The sequence below is a fragment of the Toxorhynchites rutilus genome, chromosome 3 (assembly GCF_029784135.1).
Source record: "Toxorhynchites rutilus septentrionalis strain SRP chromosome 3, ASM2978413v1, whole genome shotgun sequence".
Taxonomy (NCBI): Eukaryota; Metazoa; Arthropoda; class Insecta; order Diptera; family Culicidae; genus Toxorhynchites; species Toxorhynchites rutilus.
Window position 1 is genome coordinate 124,566,047 of NC_073746.1, and position 25,998 is coordinate 124,592,044.

At 37.3% G+C, this 25,998-nt stretch overlaps 2 protein-coding genes across 9 annotated transcripts in view; both read left to right on the forward strand.

The window, feature by feature from the left end:
• Positions 1 to 25,998, forward strand: part of LOC129775105 (zinc finger protein chinmo) — a 231,114-nt gene that overhangs the window by 27,815 nt on the left and 177,301 nt on the right. For 3 of the 6 annotated variants that reach the window (XM_055779380.1, XM_055779376.1, XM_055779381.1), the window contains exon 1: positions 3,694 to 3,941. The exons of 1 other annotated variant lie outside the window; for it this stretch is intronic. The gene's annotated coding sequence lies outside the window, so the exon portion shown is untranslated. Of the gene's footprint in view, positions 1 to 3,693; positions 3,942 to 23,241; positions 23,264 to 25,998 lie in introns of those variants that run through there. 2 more of the 6 variants (XM_055779377.1, XM_055779379.1) reach the window with 2 other exon arrangements.
• On the forward strand, positions 13,333 to 17,664 carry LOC129775104 (uncharacterized). Of its 3 annotated transcripts, none has more exons than XM_055779374.1 (4): positions 13,333 to 13,685; positions 13,751 to 13,825; positions 13,877 to 14,047; positions 14,102 to 17,664. In XM_055779374.1, the coding sequence occupies exons 3-4, from the start codon at positions 13,904 to 13,906 to the stop codon at positions 17,429 to 17,431; spliced, it is 3,474 nt and encodes a 1,157-aa protein (XP_055635349.1). In that variant the 5' UTR covers positions 13,333 to 13,685; positions 13,751 to 13,825; positions 13,877 to 13,903; the 3' UTR covers positions 17,432 to 17,664. The 3 variants fall into 3 exon arrangements, with proteins under 3 accessions (XP_055635349.1, XP_055635350.1, XP_055635348.1); XM_055779375.1 differs by having other exon boundaries at positions 13,880 to 14,047; XM_055779373.1 differs by having other exon boundaries at positions 13,333 to 14,047.

Genomic DNA, 25,998 nt, shown 5'->3' on the forward strand with positions numbered 1-25,998 from the left:
GCTATCGTTGAAGTCCTTGGAGGAGAGGCACCCAAAAAAAAAATTCGACCAAACAACACAAAATAACGAATTTCACCAGCGTGTGAGTGAGTATGCAAGATTTCGCACTCTGACTGACAGAATCGGGGATAGAATAAAATAAATTACGCTGATGTGCTGTTCAAAACTGTGCTGTTCAAAACTGTCGAAATTTCCCCGAGCTGCGTGGGAGTGAGCTCCAACTAATATAGATTTTATAATGACCGGGAATAAATTGTTCCTTATGATTTAACTGAAAAAAAAACAGTGCCCCAGTTTCTTCCACATTGTTCGTTTCATCGATAATTAACTGATTATAACGATGCGTTCGCTTAAAAACTATGACGGCTGCTGACAGGTGGGTATGCCTTCGGAACACAGGTCGTTATCTTACGTTCGAATTGGTTAATGCAAGCCACACACAAACACGGATGTCATGCTTTTGTGCGAATATATATGATTAGGGTAAGTAAAATTTGTGCCTCGGCTTAGATGATGGTGATGATAATGATGAAACTACGCCGTACACACAATTGGGCAAAAATGAGTGACAAAAAAATTACACACAAACAGCACTGCTTTAGCCGCGATCGTGATTGAATTTCATTCACGAACGGGCGCGTGATTGCATAATACTGTTGTTTTGGGCGGATACTGTTTCTGCGCGGGCCTTTCGTTGTGCATCAGCGGCGCATTTGAACCCGCTATTGACGGTGCAATCGAGAACCTCGAGTAGCCATTCGATGACGTCAATTGTTTTACATTGTTTGTCAAATCGTCAATGTCGTGCCGAAATAAACATTTGGAAGAGCTAGGTAGTGCTACTACTACTAGTGGTTCGCATTGGCATCTAAAATGAGGCACAATTATACAAATGCTGGGGAACTTGAACTGGAAAGTAATGTATCCTTATCTCTTCTCACCAACTTAAACGTTAGGTTTTTCTTAGGCGTTTTTATTAGTTTTCTCCTGAACAGGCATGGTGAACTTCAGTGTTTCCATCAAGATTTCTCTCGTTATCAGGCATCAAAATGCAATTGGACCATGTTTAGGAACAAGGATCGAGATGGAAGAAGAAAAAGAAATATTCAGAATAGTCTGGTTATATACACATTTTTTAGAATTCAGACCCTCACAGAGCGAGACTGGGAAATTCTGTCGCATTTACCGTATTCCTCGGATCTTGTACACAATTTTAAGCTCAAAAGAAAAAGAAATCAAATAAGAAGTACATACCAGAAAACACTGGTCCATATTTTGAAAAAAAAAAATAAATAAATGGCATTACTGTGTTTTATAGAGGCATGAAACTTAAAGTTGGGGACATTTTTGGATATGTGGCCCATTTTGCCAGCTGTCACTTGTTTTGTGTTCAGTTTGGCTAGGCTTTTCGTCTTGGATATCTGACAAAAATCGTGCAAAATCGTGCAGTCTTTTTTAAACGAAACTTACGAATCAGTTCATAAAAAATTATCGCGCTCTTTACAAGAAAGTTTCGTTCACTGATGAAGCTCATTTTTTGGGTGATGGATGCATTTTAAACGAATCTTACGAATCAGTTTATAAAAAAATATCGCGCTCTTTACAAGAAAGTTTCGTTCAATGATGAAGCTCATTTTGGGTAATGGATGCGTTAATAGTCAAAACTGTCGCATTTGGTGACCGCCACAGGGCCACGATCACCGACTTTTTCGCACCTCAAATGAGTGTTCTTAACATGGAGGAATTATGGTTTCAACAAGACGGTGCGGCACGCCACTCCGTGCATGAAAAAATTGATTGATTTGAAGAAAAAATCGATGAACGAATAATGTCACACGATGGATCCCTCCAGGAACATGTGATTTAACACCGTCGAACTATTTTTGAGGGGCCTTTGTGAGGTTCCTAGACTGTGCCAATAAGTTGCAGATAATTAAGGTCATAGAAACCAGGAAAAAGATAATCGAAAAAAATCACGTTCTTGGTGAACTCCGTGAAATAATATGTTGAAAAAGTAATTTTAATTCAGCATAGGTTATGGAAAACTAGCTCTTATCATCATCATTAACAGTCCATGATTGCCCGCTGTCTAAAGCGATACTCCAAAACTGAACGAATCCGATCTGAACGAAATGAATATCCAAGCAGTATTTCAGTAGCATTTTAGCAAAATCGCATTTCCAACGCTTTTAGAAACATCATTCCCAAAATAATAAGCCATAATTTATATAATGCAGAACCTTTCGCAGAACGATAACAGGAAAGTCGAACCGCATCATAACGATTCCTCATCTTCTGTTTAACCCTGCTTTGCATGATTTTTTCTTTATTGGTGAAATAAATCAAGGTTCATACACATTCAACTTATGGTGAACTTGTTGTTTTATATAATTTTTGGACATTTGAATGTTATGATGGACATTTTCACCATTATGCAAAGAAGCGTTAATTGAGGAAAACTTTTCGCTGCTGGAAAATGCTTTATTCTCATCCAGCTTGGTTATTAATCCGGAAACAATGCACGAATTCGCGAAATCGAATGGAAACAGAAATCACCAAATGCCCAAAACAATTCTAAATATACACAAAATCTGAGGTACGTTCTATCTTTTCATCGAGCCGCCACTGTCGCCCGGTCGCTAGCTGGATGACTGATTTGAAGGAGCATTGAAGCTCGTTTGTTTGTCTTGCTGATGTCAACTGCTTTCCGGTTAGAGAATGAATGATCGACTCGTAGCGCTACAGGGGTGAGGCCTGTTGTGCAATGTTTCGCTTCTCTATTTATCTTATTCCCCTTCATTAGAATGATATGCACTGATTGCCTGTTTTGGTTGGAACAGTTTGAGAAGCACAATTGGGCCAATCAAAATCCCATCGCAAAGCAGGGAAGCGAAAAGAAATCGAACGGTGAACAGCGTGAATTTGAGTTATTTTCCTGGGGAAATTCTTTTTATGTGCTCTCTATTTACCGCAGTTTTTTCAAATTGTTTACCGAACACGATTTTTTAAAGCTACTGGTGAAGTTTTGTACGATTTTTTTATGCGATTTTTTTGTGCGGTCCGTATCCCCAGCACAAAAAAGGTTTGCCTGCATTAAATTTTTTATCTAAAAAATAATTTTGTGCCAATTCATATATTTCCAATATTTTCAATCATTGGGTGCAAACATATTGCGATCAATTAACATTTTGAGCCCCGTGTCGGTTCCTAGGGACTAACATTAACCTTTTCGTTACAAAATCGTTGATGACTGGGACTGAAAGTTACAAACTAAGGGAATAAAAAGAATGCGGTTGTGGTTATGTAATCCGCCATTTTGTAGCGGCCGCCGTCTTGGATTTTTAAAATCAAGAAATACGCAGTTTTATAATGACTGCAGAGATAAAGGTGTGTTCCAAATTTCAGATCAATTGGTCAACAGGAAGGGGGTCAAATTTCTTATCATGTAGTAAAGCGCTACAGACAAACATGTTACAAACATACAAATTACAGGGCAAGCTAAATGAAACTGTCTAAATAAAAAATAGCCTTTTGAATTAGTAACTCTTCAACTCAGTCACCCTGTATAGTGCAAAATTTCTTCGATAGCCTCGTGTTGGGCTGCACAATTGCACTGAAAAGCTCTATTGTTTCGCTTGTGTGTACAACATTTTGGTTTTGTTACCAACAGCTTGGTTTCTTTTGGTCCGTGCATCCGAGGCGTCTGGAAGTTCATCGGAGTGCTCTCTTAACCCATTGTATTATTTTGGGAGTGCGAATGCGTTCGTCGTGTACGACTTTCGCTGGTTCGAACGTTGTATTACATTTTTTCGATTAGAGTGTGTGAAATCAATCAATAAATTTTAGTGAATTCCTTAACGTACAACCGTTTCGGTTTCGGGGCCGTTGATTTGCTGCGTGAGCTTCAGCTGGACATAGTAATAGACGCTGATTAGTCTCAGGTAATCGTATTCGGAGCAATGTGTGTTTGTTACTCGTTTGTTTTTGCTTTTCTCCTTTTGCTCTCCATTTTACTGAATGGACGGACACCTAGACACCGTAGCATAGCGTATGCTGTGTGTGGAGTTCCAGCTCCTAGCTCCCCGTGCGATGTAGTAAGATGATGAGCTACGCTGCGTGGAACGTGATAACCATCTTAATTGGGTTTTTGGCAGAAACACTGTGCATATCGAATTCTCGCAAGGCGTGCTGCTGTCACGAAATGTTTTCGTAGATCAATGATACGAGCACAAGGGAATGGAGGAGGGGGAAGATTTCCCATACGTTGCTCTTATTTTCAATCAAACTTCTGAAGTGAGTCTTCCTACAGATGATTAGATATTGACCGTTGAATTAGAATCTGTGTTCAATTTCGATACCGTATTGATGAAGAACACGTGAGAAGAAATTTTCGGTTTACAGAGACAATGGTTAAATAAGAAAATTTTTAGAATTAGGAAGAACCCTCAAACTGCAATGCCCTACGATAGCAACTTAGACAGTGCTTTTTCCCAACGTCATTTTTCACATTTTTATTACCGCTTATCTTTACACAAAGGGGGTAAAATTTTGGCCCCCTTTCGGGCCGATTTATCGCTCCGTGAAACGGAAACTTTTCACAATTGCGTAAGAGCAACGTTCACTCACACAGCCCACAGTGCAGTGCACACGCGTTCCGCGCAGCTGATCCGCATTGCAAGCGCCGAAGAAAGGAACATAAATTCAAATGGCGCACGTCGCTGCAGTTAATTTATGGACGAGTGAAGGCTGAAAAAAAAACCCTCCCAGGGAAGAAAGGAACCGAAGACTAGCCCAACTCTTCTGTGTGATCAGCTCTAGCCAGTCAGCCAGCCAGCAATGCAATGGTACCACTCTTTTGAGGGTCGATTTTGGGTCTCGGATCTTTGCGCTGGCGGCCCGCGGGTTTGTCTGGCATGTCGCAGCCGATCGTGGCCGAACTCGGTGGTGATGAATGGGGTCTGTAAGTGGGTTCGAAGTGGAATCGGGGGAAAGAGAAATCAAAAAGAAGTCTGATACGCACCGAATAAATGTGATGGATGTTGGTTGATGGGAATGGTCGCGGTCAAAGGGAGAGATTGCAGCGGGATGAAAGGCTAAAAAAATACAACGCGACCGAAGAAAGTCAAGACCCATCATGCACAGCTGGGTGATTGTGCATTCGAGTGAACTTTTTAATCTTGTTATGGATCAAATTTACTGGTTTTTTTGGTTAGGCTCCAGCTATCTCTGGCAGTAGAACTACCAAAGGTAGTGAAGAAGATTGGAGAGTGAGAGGGAGCGTCGAGGCTTCAGTCGAATAGCAACGAAATTTGACAATGACGAATTTATTTTTCAGCAGGATTCATATCAACCCGATATGCACGGTTTTTATGTGGGTGAAGATACCAATAAAAAGATACCAATAACTTTTAATTACAACTGACATTTTTTGTAGCCGATGATAAGACAGTTTTATCATTTAAATTAGAAGCACACCATCCTACGAGAATATTCTGAAATGGTGGAGTGTTGGAATTGACCTATCTGGTCATGGGAACCATTTGAAATTTCAAGAAATTCACGAAAATGGACAAGTCCTAAGGCTAATATTTTTCGGAGGCGATAGAATGTCAATTTTATCATTTGAATTAGAAGCATACTATCCTCCGAGAATATTCTGAGATGGTGGAATGTTGGAATTGACCCATCTGGTCATGGGAACCATTTGAAATTTCAAGAAATTTACGATAATGGACAAGTCCTAAAGCTAATATTTTTTGGAGGCGATAGAATGTCGATTTTATCATTTGAATTAGAAGCATACCATCCTCCGAGAATATTCTGAGATGATGGAGTGTTGGAATTGACCCATCTGGTCATGGGAACCATTTGAAATTTCAAGAAATTTACGATAATGGACAAGTCCTAAGGCTAATATTTTTTGGAGGCGATAGAATGTCGATTTTATCATTTGAATTAGAAGCATACCATCCTACGAGAATATTCTGAGATGGTGGAGTGTTGGAATTGACCCATCTGGTCATGGGAACCATTTGAAATTTCAAGAAATTTACGATAATGGACAAGTCCTAAGGTTAATATTTTTTGGAGGCGATAGAATGTCGATTTTATCATTTGAATTAGAAGCATACCATCCTACGAGAATATTCTGAGATGGTGGAGTGTTGGAATTGACCCATCTGGTCATGGGAACCATTTTAAATTTCAAGAAATTTACGACAATGGACAAGTCCTAAGGCTAATATTTTTTGGAGGCGATAGAATGTCGATTTTATCATTTGAATTAGAAGCATACCATCCTACGAGAATATTCTGAGATGGTGGAGTGTTGGAATTGACCCATCTGGTCATGGGAACCATTTTAAATTTCAAGAAATTTACGATAATGGACAAGTCCTAAGGCTAATATTTTTCGGAGGCGATAGAATGTCAATTTTATCATTTGAATTAGAAGCATACTATCCTCTGAGAATATTCTGAGATGGTGGAATGTTGGAATTGACCCATCTGGTCATGGGAACCATTTTAAATTTCAAGAAATTTACGATAATGGACAAGTCCTAAGGCTAATATTTTTTGGAAGCGATAGAATGTCGATTTTATCATTTGAATTAGAAGCATACCATCCTACGAGAATATTCTGAGATGGTGGAGTGTTGGAATTGACCCATCTGGTCATGGGAATAATTTGAAATTTCAAGAAATTCACGAAAATGGACAAGTCCTAAGGCTAATATTTTTTGGAGGCGATAGAATGTCGATTTTATCATTTGAATTAGAAGCATACCATCCTACGAGAATATTCTGAGATGGTGGAGTGTTGGAATTGACCCATCTGGTCATGGGAACCATTTGAAATTTCAAGAAATTTACGATAATGGACAAGTCCTAAAGCTAATATTTTTTGGAGGCGATAGAATGTCGATTTTATCATTTGAATTAGAAGCATACCATCCTACGAGAATATTCTGAGATGGTGGAGTGTTGGAATTGACCCATCTGGTCATGGGAACCATTTTAAATTTCAAGAAATTTACGATAATGGACAAGTCCTAAGGCTAATATTTTTCGGAGGCGATAGAATGTCAATTTTATCATTTGAATTAGAAGCATACTATCCTCCGAGAATATTTTGAGATGGTGGAGTGTTGGAATTGACCCATCTGGTCATGGGAACCATTTGAAATTTCAAGAAATTTACGATAATGGACAAGTCCTAAGGCTAATATTTTTTGGAGGCGATAGAATGTCGATTTTATCATTTGAATTAGAAGCATACCATCCTACGAGAATATTCTGAGATGGTGGAGTGTTGGAATTGACCCATCTGGTCATGGGAACCATTTTAAATTTCAAGAAATTTACGACAATGAACAAGTCCTAAGGCTAATATTTTTTGGAGGCGATAGAATTTCGATTTTATCATTTGAATTAGAAGCATACCATCCTACGAGAATATTCTGAGATGGTGGAGTGATGGAATTGACCCATCTGGTCATGGGAACCATTTTAAATTTCAAGAAATTTACGATAATGGACAAGTCCTAAGGCTAATATTTTTCGGAGGCGATAGAATGTCAATTTTATCATTTGAATTAGAAGCATACCATCCTATGAGAATATTTTGAGATGGTGGAGTGTTGGAATTGACTCATCTGGTCATGGGAACCATTTGAAATTTCAAGAAATTCACAAAAATGGACAAGTCCTAAGGCTGATATTTTTTGGAGGCGATGGAATGACATTTTTTTCATTTTAATTAGACACACGAGTCTTTCCATTAGTCATCAAACCGGCATCTACTGCTAAAATAATCGTTTTTGAATTTGAATGGCGGCTTCAAAAATTGATCGTTCATAACAAGAAAGTCAGCTTAAGTCGACCAATTAATTTGCTTCGATGGCTAATGAATCGCGGCTTAAATGTAAATCAGCTTACATCTCTGGACCAAATATTACATCGGTCAATGAAAAAATATTCAAAAAGAAAATAATTTTTTGGGTCGAATAAACTAAGTTTCTCTAAAATTTAGCCGATCAATATTATAGTCCAGTTCTAGATTTTCTTAGTCGAGCCGGATAGGCGCCGATTCCAAAACGTGATTAATCCATTCCAAAATATTGTTTCATGTTTTATTGTAAAATCTCATCATATTCTCACAAAAAAGTGCTTAAAAAATTAAGAATATTTGAGAAAATATATGAGGAAACGAATTTTTGATCGGTTGAGCAACCTACAACATGGGATAGTCTAGTATTTTCGGAAATGCTAGTCGATATTAATTTTCAGTTCGCGAAATCGATGCATCGAGAACACTTCTTAACCATGACTCGAGACTCCCGGCTTAAATTTACGAAAAAAAAGTTGAAATCGACTATTATCGAGTGATATTAATCATTCGACTTTGTTCCGATTTTCTGAATAAGAAACCTCCTCAGATCAGTCTCGTTCAGACGACTTGAAGCTGAAGCATTTTTATTATAAGTAAACGTATGCTTTCAAGTGATATAAATCTTACAATAGGGTTTTCTTTGCGACTCCTTGGTAGTCAGAGGTAATACCTAACCCACTGAGTAATGGAATTCAAGTTCTCCTCTCAGATTGAGCCTAGAGAAAAATATCTTGTTCTGCAAATTGTTATTAATTTAAATCTTATTTCGCCATACTTTTTCCCGTGAGTATTCACTTTAAATGAATAGAATACGTCCTACAATCAGTAGATCAATTAGGCGTAATTATATAAAAAAAAACTGTATTGATTTTTTCCTGGATCTAACCGCGTTGTCATCACTTCTGGTAATGATCGATTGTTCATTTTCATTCCTTTTTCTCCACTTCTGTCATACATATACATCTACTACTGAATCCACTGAACGCGAATTTAGCCTTCGTAACTTCCGTGAGCAACCACTTGCAACTTATTTAACACTAGATTTACCAGACCAGTCATTTTGACTGGTCGTGCAATTTGAATTTAAAATTCCTACGACATATTACATTTGCTTTCCGAAATGATGTTATGACTTTTGTAGCTATAAGTAGAAAAAACATTTTATAAACTTAATGTTACTTAATATTTATTACTAACAAATATATTTTTTTGTTATTGACATTTAAACCAGTACCAGTCAAACTGACTGGTGCATGTTTCTATGAAGAAATGTATGAGAGCGTTTTAATTTCAACATATTTTGACAGCAATTGTCAGCCCCTGAAAATGTTCTGCATATTTAGAAAATGCAACCAGCATACCTCTGGAATGTTCAGATGTGGAAAGTGAATTATACGACAGCGGCGATGATTTGTTAGATAGAAAAATTGATTCTCAAGGAAGTGATGATAACAGTGCTATTATCGAGAGTAGTGATGAGGAAATTCCTGATGATGACAATATAGATGAGCCAAGCGACAGTGGTTGCGTAAAAATTCCAATCAAGCGTACCAAATCAGCAAACTGAAATTGCTTTAGACGGAACTATTTGAACGAGAATTGAAGAAGGAGGTGTTGCTGGTAGATTACTAGTTCATAGTAATTTCAAAGATGTACACGGTCCAACAGCACATGCTGAAAGAAATATTATGAACGGGAATCTAAGTAGTGCGTTCCAATTACTGATTGATAACCATATTTTGGAACATATACGAATTTGTACAGAGTTAGAAGCCTCTCGAGTTTTGGAAAAAAGTGGACAATTACACAAGAAAAATTGAAGGCATCTCTTGCAATATTGTGCGCGCGTGGGGCGTACGAAGGAAATAGCTTCAAACAGGGGATGAACTTATATTACCGGGGATAAGCAACTTTTTCCATCGGAGGCCAGATGCAGATTTACTCAGTATTTTCCAAACAAACCCCATAAATTTAGCATAAAATTCTAATTGGCGTCTGATGTAGAGACGAAATATGTGATAAATGGCTTTCCTTATTTAGGAAAAAGCGAGACTCGAAATGCATCAATCCCCCTATGCAAATTTGTCGTAATGAAATTTCTTGAACCGTATACCATGAAGGAGCGTAAAACTGATATTTTTTACAAGTATTCCTTTGGCGTTAAAATTAAGATCTCAAAATACTTCGTTGCTTGGAACGATACGCGCTTCTATTGGCAACCAGACATATTTTGGCGTCGATGTCACTGATCGAATGGAAATCAGGTTCCAGAAGGTGACCACTTCAACTGTTTTTCAATAATTTAGTTTCAGCCGGAAGAAATAGCTGGATATTGAACAAAACATAACAGGAGAAAATATCTCACGAGAAGACTTTCTGTTTCAATTAGCAAAAGAACTTGCTTCAGAATATCAGACTTCAAGGCAAATACCACACGAAGCTGATATACCAACTACAAATGGCACTGTTTCTGTACGCAAATGGTGTCAAATAGAATATTTTAATAACAATAAGACTACAAATATTTGCAATAAATGCAAAAAAAGTCTATGTAGAAAGTGTATACACTGCAAAATCTATTGTGAGCAACAAACTGTAAACAATTAAGTGTTTTGTTATTTGACAATGTCTATTAGTCCATTTATCTATCACAATTAATATTGTTCAACTTATTTTCGCCATTTGATAAGTAATAGTACAGACTGGAACCACAATATTCATTTTTTCTTATACACCAGTCATTTTGACTGGTGCTGGTAGAAATAGGTATATATAAATAGCTGGTAAATCTAGTGTTAACACGGGGTCGTTTCCATACTAGGCGGTACAGGATAGTCCCGATCTTCTGAACAGACTTGAATGAACTAAAAACATCCGTAGCCGATCGAGTCAACTAGAAAAATAAGCTAGCGGCGGTCGCCGTTGGCCCCATTTTTCTTGTTGAAAAAAACCGGCGTCGACATTTTCAAATATGGCGTCGACCGCCGAAATTTTTGACGACAGAAGTGTCTGTCTCCTGGTCTGCTATACATTTTCTGTAGGCGTTAAGATCAACACTGAAAAATATTTCGACATAAAAAAGCGCAAAATAAAAAAAATACTAAGTCAGCGCTATTATCTTAAGTCACCAAAGTGAAGTTGTGTACTCTAGCTTCTTCTTCTTCTTGGATGGCACTACCGTTCCAGTGAAACTTTTGCCTTCTCAACGCAGCATTACTTGCGTCATTTTTATTAGTAGTGCTTGGTTGAGATTTCTATGCCGAATAACACGCCTTGAATGTACTCTGGAGGGGCAAGCTCTAGAATACGCGTGACCACAGTGCAAGCCGGAAGAATTTTCTTTCACGAAAAATCCCCCGACCAGAACGGGAATCGAACCCGAACCCCCGGCATGATAGTGTGGGACGCTAACCACTCGGCCACGGGAGCACGTACTCTAGCGCCGAATCGTAATGAAAATATTCGGTGGCGGAGTTGCGCCGTGGCGAATTTTCGTTCGGCAATGAAACGATTGCGATGAGTTGTGATGATATTGAAAGTGGAATACAGCTGGAATCCGACGAATGCATGGAAATTGAGGTAGGTTCAGTTTGTATTAATCTATGACTTCAGTAAAAATTTTATTACGACAAAATTAATTCATAATAAAAATTGCGCTTTTTTCTGTGTGGCATTCATACCCCTGAGTTCACTTTTTAAAAACATGAATAGAAACTATTGCTACATGTTCTTTAAATGTATTATTAAAAGAGCTTCTGAATGTTTCCACCAGAACCCAATGATAAATGGGTCTGAAAAGTTGAACGAATTGGTATGAAAATATGGAGAAATTTGCGTTAGTGATACTAAAGCCTATGATCATAACGCGAAATCCAACAGTCACATAATTTCCGTTGTTTCCTATTATAAGAAGAGATGTCGACCAGGAATATCATTTCATAATCAAAAGGGATGAAACACGGTACGTGGAATGGATTCAACGGATAAAAATTGAAAATCATCCGGCTAAGCAGTTTAAATTTCAGCATGTCGATATTCTACTAAGTAATTATCATCAATTTTCACGTATTATTTTTTTCAGAAACAAAACGTTTAACTAAACTATTAATTTGTATGGCTCGAACCTTGGCGATGGTAATTGAGGACAGGTTAAAAACTCTCAAGCCATTATTGTTCACCTGTTCAACACAAACGAGCAGCAATTCATTTAATCCTCGACGACCAAACGATTTTCTCCGGCAGCGAAATTGAAAATATCGACAGATCAAGAAATCATGTCTATATATTTTTTATCTGCTTCTATAGAAATTTCCCACCCTAATTAAAATAAACATTAGAGAAAATCAATTTGAGTATTTTATGCGTCTGAATAAACCACAAAAACGTAAACATCGATTAAATTTTCTTCTACGCTTCATCTGATTCGCTACTCAAAAGTGTCGTTTGACTGACCGATGAAAAAACACTTTCGTACGAAAACGAGGATAGGGCAATTCGTTCGAACGAACGATGTTCGAATGTTCGAACGGATAGATTTCTTTCGTACGAAACCAAGGATACGAATGAGGCATTCTTTCGAACGTTTTGTGTTCGTTCGAAAACAAGAATAAGGGTGTTTATTTTTTTGGTTCGTTAAGTTAGTGTATAGAATAATATTAGGTGATTAATAGCAGTAATAGACGATAATATCTACTGTTTGCGCCACGCGGAGCGAGCGCATACGTGTTGCGACATGACCTGTCATTCCATTGCATCACCCAGAGACGTGCGAAAGTGAGATGAAAGCAGTATCAACACAACAAACGAATATCACCCGAGCTATCCGAGCGAAGCCGACAGGACAAATACCCCACCAGAGCAGAACATGATCCATTCCACGACGATCCATTTCGTTTGGAACACTAATTTTCCGTACACCAGCCGAAACAATTTCTATCCTTTTCATTCAATCGCATCACCGAGAGACGTGCGAAAGTGAGATGAAAGCAGTATCAACACAACAAACTAATATCACCCGAGCTAACCGAGCGAAGCCGACAGGACAAACACCCCACCAATTTCAGGGAGTATAAAAGTAGCAGAGCAGCATATGATCCATCTTTATAAGTTTTTATTCACCACGTGTATTTAGAAACCATTAGAGAAAGTTATAGTGAAAATTTGGACTTTGAAAACTAGTGTCGTTTTTTCCTACAGTAAATTTAGTCAGACCCTTTCCAACCGGAGTACTATAAGGATTGAGAAATGTGTACTGTGAAGATGGCATCCTCTTATAAAATTAATTTAGAGATGTGTTTAGAAGCGGTTAACAGTTTAATTTCAACCAAGTGCCTAGAATATGATTTCAAGTTAAATTTTAAGAACATGCAAGTAATTTTGGAGCGTATGGGATTAGATAAAACGAACTATCCTAGTATGAAGGTAATCAAAAGCATGAAACATCGAAAATCCGTAAAACGGTTTGCTCCTGAGATTACTTTGCAGAATTGTTGGGATGCAGCGAATGATTTGATCGCTAGAGAAGAGTTGGATGAGCTATTCGAATTGAATTCTAAGAATCTGAAAGAAATTCTTGTAGAAATGGGATTAAACGAAAAATGCGCACCTAACTTAAAAAAAGTTAGGAATAACTTCGCTTGTAATCCAACATATAAGAAGTATCGTGCAGAACGAAAGGTGAGAACCCTTATAATTGTTATAAGCTTCCTGAAATTAATAAAACTATTTTGAAATTTTCAATGTGAAATCATTTCCGCAGAATATTGAACATTCAATTGCCGCTGAAAGTCATAACGTAAGTGTAAAATATCAAATTGCTTTGAAATAGTCACGCCATACAGTAACTTCAAATTTTTATAGATCGATAATTTCAAAGAATGTTCTTTTGAGAATGAAAGTGCCTGCTTGCCACAAGACTGCGTTGGAGTTCATGAAGTAAGATGACATTTCTATTTATTAATTCATGTATTAATAGTTGTTATTTAGCAGCTTTTATTAAATAAAACAGATCATATGTCCGAAACAAACTCATCTCCTTCACGTGTCGAAACAAGAACATTATCATTTGTATCATTTGACACAAACGATTTCGAGGAATTGGCCGACTCTCAAAGTACTACTTTTGACGGCGTTGATAATACGGGAAAAGATAACGAAGTAAGATGACATTTCCAATTAATTATTCATGTATTAATATGTATTATTCTTCAGCAACCTCCATTCGGATTTTTATTGAAAGGAACAGATTTATCGCGTGTCGAAATAAAATCATTATCCGTCGAGTTTCCTGCAAAAGTATGTAAGAAAGGAATGGAACTTAATGCTCCAGAAATTGAATGTCGCATTTTTGAAACATCAGTAAGTCAAATGCAAGAGAGATCAACGAACGACATGCAAGACTCGATTGTTTCATTTGATACCAATGATCTTGAAGGATCGACCAAATCACAAGATACTACTTATAGCAGTGATGTAGATGTAACTGAACTTGTGTTCAATACAACGGACTTTGAAAACCTACGAAAAGAGATAAAAGAAAAAGGCAACAGTAACAGGATCAAATACAATGTCAAGGTTGCGGAATGTGGGGCAACTGCCACAAAAAGACTTTATAGTGGTGCTTCAATTTACGAGTGTTCTTTTTACATCAACAAGAAGAACATTGAAATGTGTAAACATTATGATCAACATAATATAATGCAAAGCAAAACCAAGGTTGGCGATGCTAAATATAAGCAACAAAAGCATAGAAGGCCTTTTATAGTGGCCTTAGAAGATTTGTTAAAAATCAAATATGAAGAATTCAATATCTATTGTATAATCAATATAAATTCTCATAATTGCAACAAATCTGGCTGGCTATTTTATGGTGTCTGCGCTCACAAGACCTGCAGATCTTATCGTTTCAAAATTGTTTCTGTTACGGATGGTGATAACATATATAAAGTCGATGTCTATGTTAATGTCGCTATGACCCTGATACACGGGGAAAACCTGAAAGCGGCATATTGCAAAGGAGTAAAAAGAAACATAAATATGAAAAAACTGCAGCTCCAAAAACCACTTGAATTACGAACTAAGTTGATCAACGAAAAGAAAAAAAGGGAACCATTCGAGAAGGTAGACATTGTCAGCAAAAATGTATTGAAAAAAATTAGCAGTGAAGCTAAATCGAAGCTTAACAGGGATATTGATGATTTTCAAGATTTGATAAAAATGTCTGAGGATAACGGATCTTATATCAAAAATGTGTTTAGAAAGCCCTTTGGTGTAATTTGTTTTAATACAAAAATGTTCAAAGAGCTGAGAAAAAACAAGACTTACAGTCCTATTTTCTACATGGATGGTACTGGATCGGTTGTACGATATTCAAAAGCTGAGAAGCGTGTTCAAATATATGTTTTGGTCGCATACAATTACCGGTCAAATTTTAGTGTACCCGTAACAACCTTTGTGACTGAAAGCCAAAAAACAGTAGACTTCCACAATTGGTTGAATATATTTCGTGCTTCGTACGAGTCAGGCAGCTCTATGAATAAATTGAATAAAATAGCGAGAATTGTTAGTGTTGATTGGAGCTGGTCACTGATTGGTGGATTGATACGGGCTCTTAATAATCAACACCATACACTACCAGAGTATATCCGAGATTGTTATAAAGTTTGCATAAGAGAACTCAATCTCAATTTCACTATCATTCATTTATGCTACAGTCATTTCATGAATGTAGTTTCTAAGGACTTGAAATCTGCTCCAATCAACATAAAACATAAGTTCATGGACTGTATGCGATTGGCTGTACGTGCTACAAACTTAGTGGACTTAATCGATCTGTTTATCATTATGACATGCATTTTTGGATCTGCAAATGAGAACCGAATGCTTGAGACATCACTAAAAGAACTAGATGCAAAAATTAATGATAGAACAAGCTTCGATTCAGAAAGCGCTGGTAAATTTGATTATACTGGCATCGGTGAACCAGAAATTCTAAAAAAAGATGAGGACAAAATCTTCTTGGGATCGCCTTTTTATGCGTTGTTAAAAGAAACATTTGAAACAACATTAAAACAAATAGATGATCTCAGCCAAGGATCACAGAACCCACTGTATTTCAAAGGATTCTTGGAAGATGTCGCCTTGAAAAAATACATGCCTGTGGTTTGTTTGTGGTCAAATATAATAGTATCTCAAATTGACTCGAATCCGGATACTATTTCAAACGCAAGGGTTGAAAGCTTCTTCCGAACATTGAAACACAATGTTATGAAAGGTCAGCTCTACGAAAGAATAACACATTTTCTTCGAAAACTACAATCGTATATTGAATCTCTGTTCCACTTTTCCGACTTTGACATTGAAGATATATACGCTACTGATAAAGGAATAAGTAATGCTAAAAAACGTCAAGATGATAGAATCGCAGAATATGACAGATTTGTCGGAAACGTAGAAGACATAGAGGACGAATGGCATAGTCCATACTTTCAAAAAGATGCTTCAACCCACTTGTTCAAGAAGAAAAAGAAGCAGGAAACTAACAGCTTAAACACACAACTTGAACAATCAACACAGAAGCACCCAGATTCAAAGGAAAACAGTGATAACAACAGAAAAAGATCATTAGAAGAAGATTTAGAAACTACCTGTAATCTGTCCTCTATTCATCATTTCATTGACAAAGGATTTGAATTTCCAGTTACCACCAAATGGTATTTCGGTGAGTTTCCTTCAGAATATGAGAGCATAGGAGTAAGTAGTATGATTGTAAGCTCAGAAATGCTTCAAACGCTCGATGCACATACATATATGGATGGAGAAACCTTAGATGCGATAATTGCAGTGGCCATAAAAGAATGTGAGGTCGAAAGCGTAAAATTGGTATCAACTTACATGTCGAGAAACTTGTTTGATACAACTCAACTAAAAGAAGTATTGGATAGGAAACGAGATTATGTTTTACCAGTTCTAACCAATACATCGGGAGTATGGGTGGTTCCTTTGAATGTTAGAGCTGGGCAAGCACCCACCAAGCAAGTTGGAAGAGGGAACCATTGGGTTCTCTTCATTGCTGATTTTATGAATAGAGAAACTTTTTATTTAGATCCTCTCGAAACAGCATCCCCATATTTGAAGGACGTACAAGAAGAATTTTTGAAGGCAGTAAGCTCTATTCGGAGACTTAAAAATCAACCATTTGATTCAACCAATTGGCAAAGCGGCTCGAAAAATATTGCGCACGACAAGCAAAACGACGACTACAACTGTGGTGTATATGTAGCTAAATATGCACAAAACTTTCTTTTGAAGAAACCGTTGACCGGGCTAGGAAACATGGATTCTGAGAGGAAACAAATCAAAATAAAACTCCTAAATACAGCAGTAATAAAAATTTGTTTATACTGCAGCAGCTTGAAATCACTAATTTTGTCATGTCAATCATGTGGACGGAGGTGTTGCAGTAGATGCGCCCCAAATATGGTGCTAAAAATTCCATCTACAAAACAATGTGAAATATGTTCGAAAATTAAAATGATATAATTTTTAAGTCTCATCAATAAATTTTTATATTACCTTTTAACTTGAAGTATTTTTATTTGTCCAGTTTGAGTCCTTTCAGAAACGAGATAGAATCCTGTCGTCTAAGTCAAAAATGAAAAAATTGTCATTCCATCGGCTACAAAAAATAGTTGCCATAAACCTCAACCATTCGCGTGGATTTTTTTTTAAATTTTAAATGGTTCCTATGATCAGATAGGTCAATTCCAACACTCCACCATCTCAAAATATTTTCGGAGGATAGTATGCTTCTAATTCAAATGATAAAATTGACATTCTATCGCCTCCAAAAAATATTAGCCTTAGGACTTGTCCATTATCGTAAATTTCTTGAAATTTTAAATGGTTCCCATGACCAGATGGGTCAATTCCAACATTCCACCATCTCAGAATATTCTCGTAGGATGGTATGCTTCTAATTCAAATGATAAAATCGACATTCTATCGCCTCCAAAAAATATTAGCCTTAGGACTTGTCCATTATCGTAAATTTCTTGAAATTTAAAATGGTTCCCATGATCAGATGGGTCAATTCCAACACTCCACCATCTCAGAATATTCTCGGAGGATAGTATGCTTCTAATTCAAATGATAAAATCGACATTCTATCGCCTCCAAAAAATATTAGCCTTAGGACTTGTCCATTATCGTAAATTTCTTGAAATTTAAAATGGTTCCCATGACCAGATGGGTCAATTCCAACATTCCACCATCTCAGAATATTCTCGGAGGATGGTATGCTTCTAATTCAAATGATAAAATTGACATTCTATCGCCTCCGAAAAATATTAGCCTTAGGACTTGTCCATTATCGTAAATTTCTTGAAATTTAAAATGGTTCCCATGACCAGATGGGTCAATTCCAACATTCCACCATCTCAGAATATTCTCGGAGGATAGTATGCTTCTAATTCAAATGATAAAATTGACATTCTATCGCCTCCGAAAAATATTAGCCTTAGGACTTGTCCATTTTTGTGAATTTCTTGAAATTTCAAATGGTTCCCATGACCAGATAGGTCAATTCCAACACTCCACCATCTCAGAATATTCTCGTAGGATGGTGTGCTTCTAATTTAAATGATAAAACTGTCTTATCATCGGCTACAAAAAATGTCAGTTGTAATTAAAAGTTATTGGTATCTTTTTATTGGTATCTTCACCCACATACGGTTTTTGTATTTTATATATCAATTCCCCAAAAAATGTAGATTTGAAAACAAAAACAACTGTTTATTTGAACATTATACATTGTTGACTGAGTTTATTTGGAATACTTAAAGCTTTTTGCTATTCTGAATGCTGTAACAGAACCATAGTTTTTCGAAGATTTGTTTTATCGAAGACGGCTGCTGAACTAATCCGTGACCCATCGGTCGGACCAGTAAAAATTATTGAATAATGCGTTTCAACTAGATTTACTCCTTTAACAGTATCATATAGAGGAACCTTCTAATGTAATTGTTCATAATGTTTAAGCTGCCCGTAATAAGCTCTAAGTTACTTGATTCTACTTCTTTTCTGGAAAATAATTTATTTTTGCAGTCAGTGATGATGGTTGACTATCCCTGATTTACTTCAGTTTGTTTTAATATTTCAATAGGATTTCGTTTCTGGTTTTCCGATTCTCTATTTGTCTTTCAGTTGTTTGGTTTAGGATTCAACTTCAACTTCATTTTCTCTTTTGTTTTTAATTTTAATCTATTTACCAAATATTGCATCCGCCAATAGATTATGAGCCATCTTTCACTTGCAAATTCTTGAAGTTGAGTCTTGAGTCATGAATCATGAGTCTTGAGTATTGAGTCTTGAGTCTTGGGTCTTGAGTCTTGAGTCTTGAGTCTTGAGTCTTGAGTCTTGAGTCTTGAGTCTTGAGTCTTGAGTCTTGAGTCTTGAGTCTTGAGTTTTGAGTCTTGAGTCTTGAGTCTTGAGTCTTGAGTCTTGAGTCTTGAGTCTTGAGTCTTGAGTCTTGAGTCTTGAGTCTTGAGTTTTGAGTCTTGAGTCTTGAGTCTTGAGTCTTGAGTCTTGAGTCTTGAGTCTTGAGTCTTGAGTCTTGAGTCTTGAGTCTTGAGTCTTGAGTCTTGAGTCTTGAGTCTTGAGTCTTGAGTCTTGAGTCTTGAGTCTTGAGTCTTGAGTCTTGAGTCTTGAGTCTTGAGTCTTGAGTCTTGAGTCTTGAGTCTTGAGTCTTGAGTCTTGAGTCTTGAGTCTTGAGTTTTGAGTCTTGAGTCTTGAGTCTTGAGTCTTGAGTCTTGAGTCTTGAGTCTTGAGTCTTGAGTCTTGAGTCTTGAGTCTTGAGTCTTGAGTCTTGAGTCTTGAGTCTTGAGTCTTGAGTCTTGAGTCTTGAGTCTTGAGTCTTGAGTCTTGAGTCTTGAGTCTTGAGTCTTGAGTCTTGAGTCTTGAGTCTTGAGTCTTGAGTCTTGAGTCTTGAGTCTTGAGTCTTGAGTCTTGAGTCTTGAGTCTTGAGTCTTGAGTCTTGAGTCTTGAGTCTTGAGTCTTGAGTCTTGAGATTTGAGTCTTGAGTCTTGAGTCTTGAGTCTTGAGTCTTGAGTCTTGAGTCTTGAGTCTTGAGTCTTGAGTCTTGAGTCTTGAGTCTTGAGTCTTGAGTCTTGAGTCTTGAGTCTTGAGTCTTGAGTCTTGAGTCTTGAGTCTTGAGTCTTGAGTCTTGGGTCTTGCGTCTTGATTCTTGACTCTTGAGTCTTGAGTCTCGTGTCTCAAGTCTGTTTCCGTTGGAAACGTTAACTCTTCTGTTGTCAATTGCCTACTATTGATTCGGGAAAATCTCTAAAAACGAACTTTTTTGTCACACAACTTGGATTCTGGAATTCGTAGTCAAAAGACAAATACATAAGACATTCATAACATATGGGAAACAATATATAAACGATATAAATTATTCTCTGGGAATAGATGAACAAAACAGAATAAAGACACCTCAACTCGGGCGATGCTAACATTCTTTTCTGTTTTACATGAAATAATGTAATGGAAAACATAAAGAACGAAGTTTTGCTTATCTAATTTTTTTTCTCAATTTATTGTTTTTTTTTTGCTCGCTCAGAGTGTTAAACGAGATTGACGCTATACTGCAGCAAAGGCGTTTTTTCGCAACAGTACATGTGTATAAAAATTGTATCGATAAAGAGGCTTTGAGCTTAATTCTGTTCTTGAAAAAGGCCAATTTAACCCATTAGAGTACGATTTAATTTTCAAAAGAGCGGACCAAATGTATACGCTACGATGGGCCACGCATCGAGTAATTTCACTTCTCTGCTGAGCGTCTTTGGGCCTTGTGATATGCAAGGGCACCTCGAGAGAGAATCGATATTGTACGTTTTGATACAATCATTTCACATCGAGTGAGACTCGATGTTGTACGCAAAAGGGTTAATGGAAAACTCAATCTACATTTTTCAACGGATTACGAATGCCGTTTGAAAATTAAGGTTAGGTCTTAGCCTCGAGAAAGACTGTTGACAGCTCGTTTGCTGGCAAAAGACAAACTGTATCTTTTTCTTCTTTGTTTTATAGATGCTTTAATTTGTTCTGGTTCTTGTTCTTGTTCTTGTTCTTGTTCTTGTTCTTGTTCTTGTTCTTGTTCTTGTTCTTGTTCTTGTTCTTGTTCTTGTTCTTGTTCTTGTTCTTGTTCTTGTTCTTGTTCTTGTTCTTGTTCTTGTTCTTGTTCTTGTTCTTGTTCTTGTTCTTGTTCTTGTTCTTGTTCTTGTTCTTGTTCTTGTTCTTGTTCTTGTTCTTGTTCTTGTTCTTGTTCTTGTTCTTGTTCTTGTTCTTGTTCTTGTTCTTGTTCTTGTTCTTGTTCTTGTTCTTGTTCTTGTTCTTGTTCTTGTTCTTGTTCTTGTTCTTGTTCTTGTTCTTGTTCTTGTTCTTGTTCTTGTTCTTGTTCTTGTTCTTGTTCTTGTTCTTGTTCTTGTTCTTGTTCTTGTTCTTGTTCTTGTTCTTGTTCTTGTTCTTGTTCTTGTTCTTGTTCTTGTTCTTGTTCTTGTTCTTGTTCTTGTTCTTGTTCTTGTTCTTGTTCTTGTTCTTGTTCTTGTTCTTGTTCTTGTTCTTGTTCTTGTTCTTGTTCTTGTTCTTGTTCTTGTTCTTGTTCTTGTTCTTGTTCTTGTTCTTGTTCTTGTTCTTGTTCTTGTTCTTGTTCTTGTTCTTGTTCTTGTTCTTGTTCTTGTTCTTGTTCTTGTTCTTGTTCTTGTTCTTGTTCTTGTTCTTGTTCTTGTTCTTGTTCTTGTTCTTGTTCTTGTTCTTGTTCTTGTTCTTGTTCTTGTTCTTGTTCTTGTTCTTGTTCTTGTTCTTGTTGTTAACTCTTGATGCACCCCCTTAAAGTCATAAAATACCTTTCTCTCATAGAGGATCATATTTGAAGAAACAATACTTCTACGCACATGTTCGAATTTCAATGGCGACAGGGTTATTGATCTTTTTCCCTGTTTCGTGTTCTGTTTGTCTCGAACTGGCTTTAGATCCAAATTACGCTACGTGGGACAATTTTGTTGCTTCCATTTGAAAGATGAGAAATTTTTATACAGGTTACAGTTGTGAAACTTCCAAACTAGTGGATTTAAGTAACATTCTAGCAGTGAAAATTTAAAAGTTTGATGCTAACGTCTTTTCGAACTGTTAAGAAATAATCGTCCGGAAAGCGTTCGAAATCATTCAGTTTTTTCTACTCGCTCATTTTACACAATATACATCTTTGGTGAATGTAGTCCTATGAAAATGATTTTCAATACGATTCCAACCCAAATATATTAAGAACGGCGGTGGCGAACCAGCTGAAAGGTGAATCTAGATATTAAACATCTTTAAATGAAATCTCTTGATTATTCTGATTACTTGAAAAGTCAGTTATGATTTTTTTCTATTTAGAAATGTAAAATATATTTTTTTCAGTTTGTCATATTTGTTTTTTTTCTATTTTGAAGTTACTATCTTTTTCTCTACTCTATCTACTTTACTCATAATTACACCGCAACAGAAACTCTTTTTTATTTAGAGCGATTTTCGTAAATCTCCTCATTTAGTTTATCAAATGCAGGGTTTAAAGTACCGATGATACCAAATAATGCCAGCAATTTCTGATAACTTTCAGCATATTGACCGGTTCCTATACTAGATAACTCTTCTTAAATACCTCCATTACGCACCTTGCCACGGTGCTCGATTGCATTACATATTTATGACCCCACTCTGTACCGCGTGCATCCAAATGCCGTAAATGTGAGAGCCGTAAAGTCGTAAAAATGTATGCATTTATGCTGATGGTTAATCGTAAAAATTTTCAACCTGACCGAATTACCTCCGAGAGCAATCACTCACTCTCCCAGAGAAGAAGGGTCATTTCCTGACGAGCCGCCGGGTTGAAAAACCACAAGAAAGTGAAACAAATGCATCTCGGGCGGAAGACCGCGGCGATTTGTATGACTTATGGTGCGGCAAGCTCAGATGAGATAATTAATGGATATTATGCGGAAGAGACCGCTCAGCAGGGGGCGCCGTCCTAAATAGGGCGCTCGCGTCCCCTTTTGACGGAAGGCATCAACGTGTCGTATAGTTTACAGCGGAGAACTTGTTAGGGTCATAAAGTAATTAAAGTTTGTTTGTTAACAGATGATCGTGGGGGAAGGGGTTCGATACTCGTCATCAGATCCCACAAAGGTGGAAATTTTCATGAATTTGTAACGGAATTGTCATCGTCTAATCATTTTTCAGGGTACCAGATAAACTAAACTAACTGTTTCATTTCTCTTCTGATTACAGGTATGAAATTCATTGCTTTACCAACAAGGGATACATCTATTCCATAAGGTTAGTTTAAGGCGTAAGATAATGACAAATGTTCGCTCTCAATCAGTCTGGATCTAAATTAACTTCGTCTTGCCATTGAGTCAATCGTCGGAAATGGAATCTGATAACGCATTTCATTTGCCCCCTTACCAGAAACAACAGTCGGGAGAAAGTTGGTTATAGAATCCAGGAAGAGCCCATAAAACCGATTAGATCACCCAACATCGGTTGGGCTAAACATAATCATTTCTCTCCAGCGTCCAAGTCGAACTTTTAATGCACCGTGTCTGATAACTTACCTGGAATCTTATAGGCGCATGTTGGGGAGATTAAAACGAAATAAAGATCATAATGAAAGAAAAAGTACCCAGGAATGCATCATCGTCGTCTGACCAGACAAGTGTAGACCACGGGAAAATTTATTTTCGTCAATTATTCTCGATGCGTGAATGCCTCTTTTCCTCGCACTCATTCTGCTTCTGGAGTTCTATTGATCGCACAGAGACGTAATGTGCTTGTACATTTCCCCCTCTCAACCTTTTTCAGTTTCATTAATGTACCACATCCAAAACTCTATGCACTTTCGGAGATCGTCTAGCTCTGGGCATCGATTTTCTGCTGCCTCATCCTAATCAACGAAAGAAGGTGGTACCGATGGTTAATGCATCTAATAAGCGGCCTTCTTTGGGGTCCCGTTTCGGGCCGCCGTGTTCGTCTGTGCTTAGGTATCTCTTTCCCTCTATCTCCCGGGAGTCGAGAAAATGGTGGGGACTGAATGTGCACGCCTTTCCTTAAACTACCGTCGGGCCAGGTAGATGGGACAGAGTGAATGGCTAATGCTTCGTTCGAGATGGAACAAGGGCATCAACAGGGCTATGGGACTGAACCCAGAGAAATAAAAAGCCTCGCAACTTTGTACGATTAGTTTTGGTCTATTTCGGAAGGGGCATCGAACCTGGTTTGTGTAATGGAGGAGTACATCAACTCCTCGGGATGAATGCAATCAATTTGATTGGCTTGCATTTTTTCCCTTGACTGTGTTGTTTGTTGCTTGAGTAGCTGTGGCACAATATTCTATAACGTTCACTGAGGGGGGCCTGTTCATTATAAGTATGGTATTCCAGTGTGGGGAGCGCTGGTTTGATAAGTTGATGATCGATGAGTCAAATCTTGAAGAAATTGATAAATTGGAGTTTGAAATCAGCAGCAGCGAATGTTCACAAAATTTAGTATGAGTGAATAATATTAGTTTTTCAAAATAAGTTGAATGCTGTGATCATGAATTTTCACTGAAGTATTGAAGTATTGGAGTATTCAGGAACAATATTTTTATTCAAAGTATTTTCCATCGATAGCTATACATTTTTTCGCTCTCTCTGGCAATTTGAGGATGACACGTAGAAAGAACTGTTTCTTATAAGAATCCGTTTTCCTACATTGCCGCAAGTATTGACACGCTGCTCGGCAAGTGCGTGTTCAATGGATGCAAATTGGAAGGAAAAGCTTCAAAGCTCTTCAAACGTATACTGCAGAATGAAACATGTTTTGTTTTGAGTTGAAATCCTTCGCTAGATTTCAAAACATGGCAATGGCATGTCTGGCGAATATACTGCATATAAAATAATATTCCAAATAATTGACTCAATTGACCGATTTTGCAGTGTGTGCGAGGGAGCAATATTATGCAACAAAATGCAACAAAAAAAAATGCGTGTTGTGGTACTCTGATCGTTTTTCATCTAAAGCTCGATTCAAATTGCTCATTTGTTGTCGGTAGTGCCGGGTTTGAGTAGCACTGTTTTCTATACATAGCAATTTGGCCGTGCAATCGATGTTGATCGTTTCAGTTACCCAAAATCTTTGAATCTTAGGATTCTTGACATAAATTCGCTCTTCATTGCCAGTCACAATACAATGAAGAAACGACTAGCTCTTGTATTTGGCGAGCAGCATTTCACATGTTATTTTGAAGTTTTCCTGCTGTTTTATGTTCAGCTCATGCGGATCCTTTTTTCCAATCTTCGGATCTTTCTTATGGGCTTCAAACGTGTGGTGATGGCTTCTTGAGTCACATTCGAATAATCTTTGATTTATTGAAGCGTTTCAGTGTCCTTTTCATCCAAAGGCGCTTCACTGTCCACGAACTGTTTCAGAGTTTTTCCATGCCCTTCGTTCCTCATGATCCCATTTTTCAATTCGAACCACTCAACGCACTGCGATTTTCCAGGAAAATATACATCTTAAGCTTCGACAAGCATTCGATGCGATTCTGCTGCAGTTTTATTTAAACGGTAGCAGAGAATCATTGCTAACCGCAAATAGTACTTTGCAGACACAAAAGTCGACATGTTCAAAGTTCTTCCAAATTATGTTGCAGAGTAAATCTTTTTTGTTTTGAGTTGAAACTTACCTGGGATCTTATAGGCGGAAATTATTCCTGTGCTAGATGTCAAATGAAAGCAATGTTGTCAATAATGCCAATGAGGATCACATTGACAGTTAGAGGCATTTGTTGGCAAATTACGGTTTTGTATTTATATACCTGCTATATAAGGTTGAGACGCAGAACTACCAGGATTGCCATAATAAAATCTGTAATTTTGGCTAAAAATCTTTTTATCTGAGGTTTTTCTCATCTGTATCGAAATCTGTATTAACATTTTGCGGTCGTTAGTCTGCTCTTAGCCTCCACAGCAAAGAAGTATATGTATTAATATAATAATTTATGCAGCAATGTATCAGTTCACATTTTTTCT

Excerpts from the sequence above, each read along its gene's own strand:
- LOC129775104 (XM_055779373.1), top strand. The coding sequence starts at position 13,904 with ATGTCCGAAACAAACTCATCTCCTTCACGTGTCGAAACAAGAACATTA. Across the intron at positions 14,048-14,101 it reads ATACGGGAAAAGATAACGAA|CAACCTCCATTCGGATTTTT; the intron begins GTAAGATGACAT and ends ATTATTCTTCAG.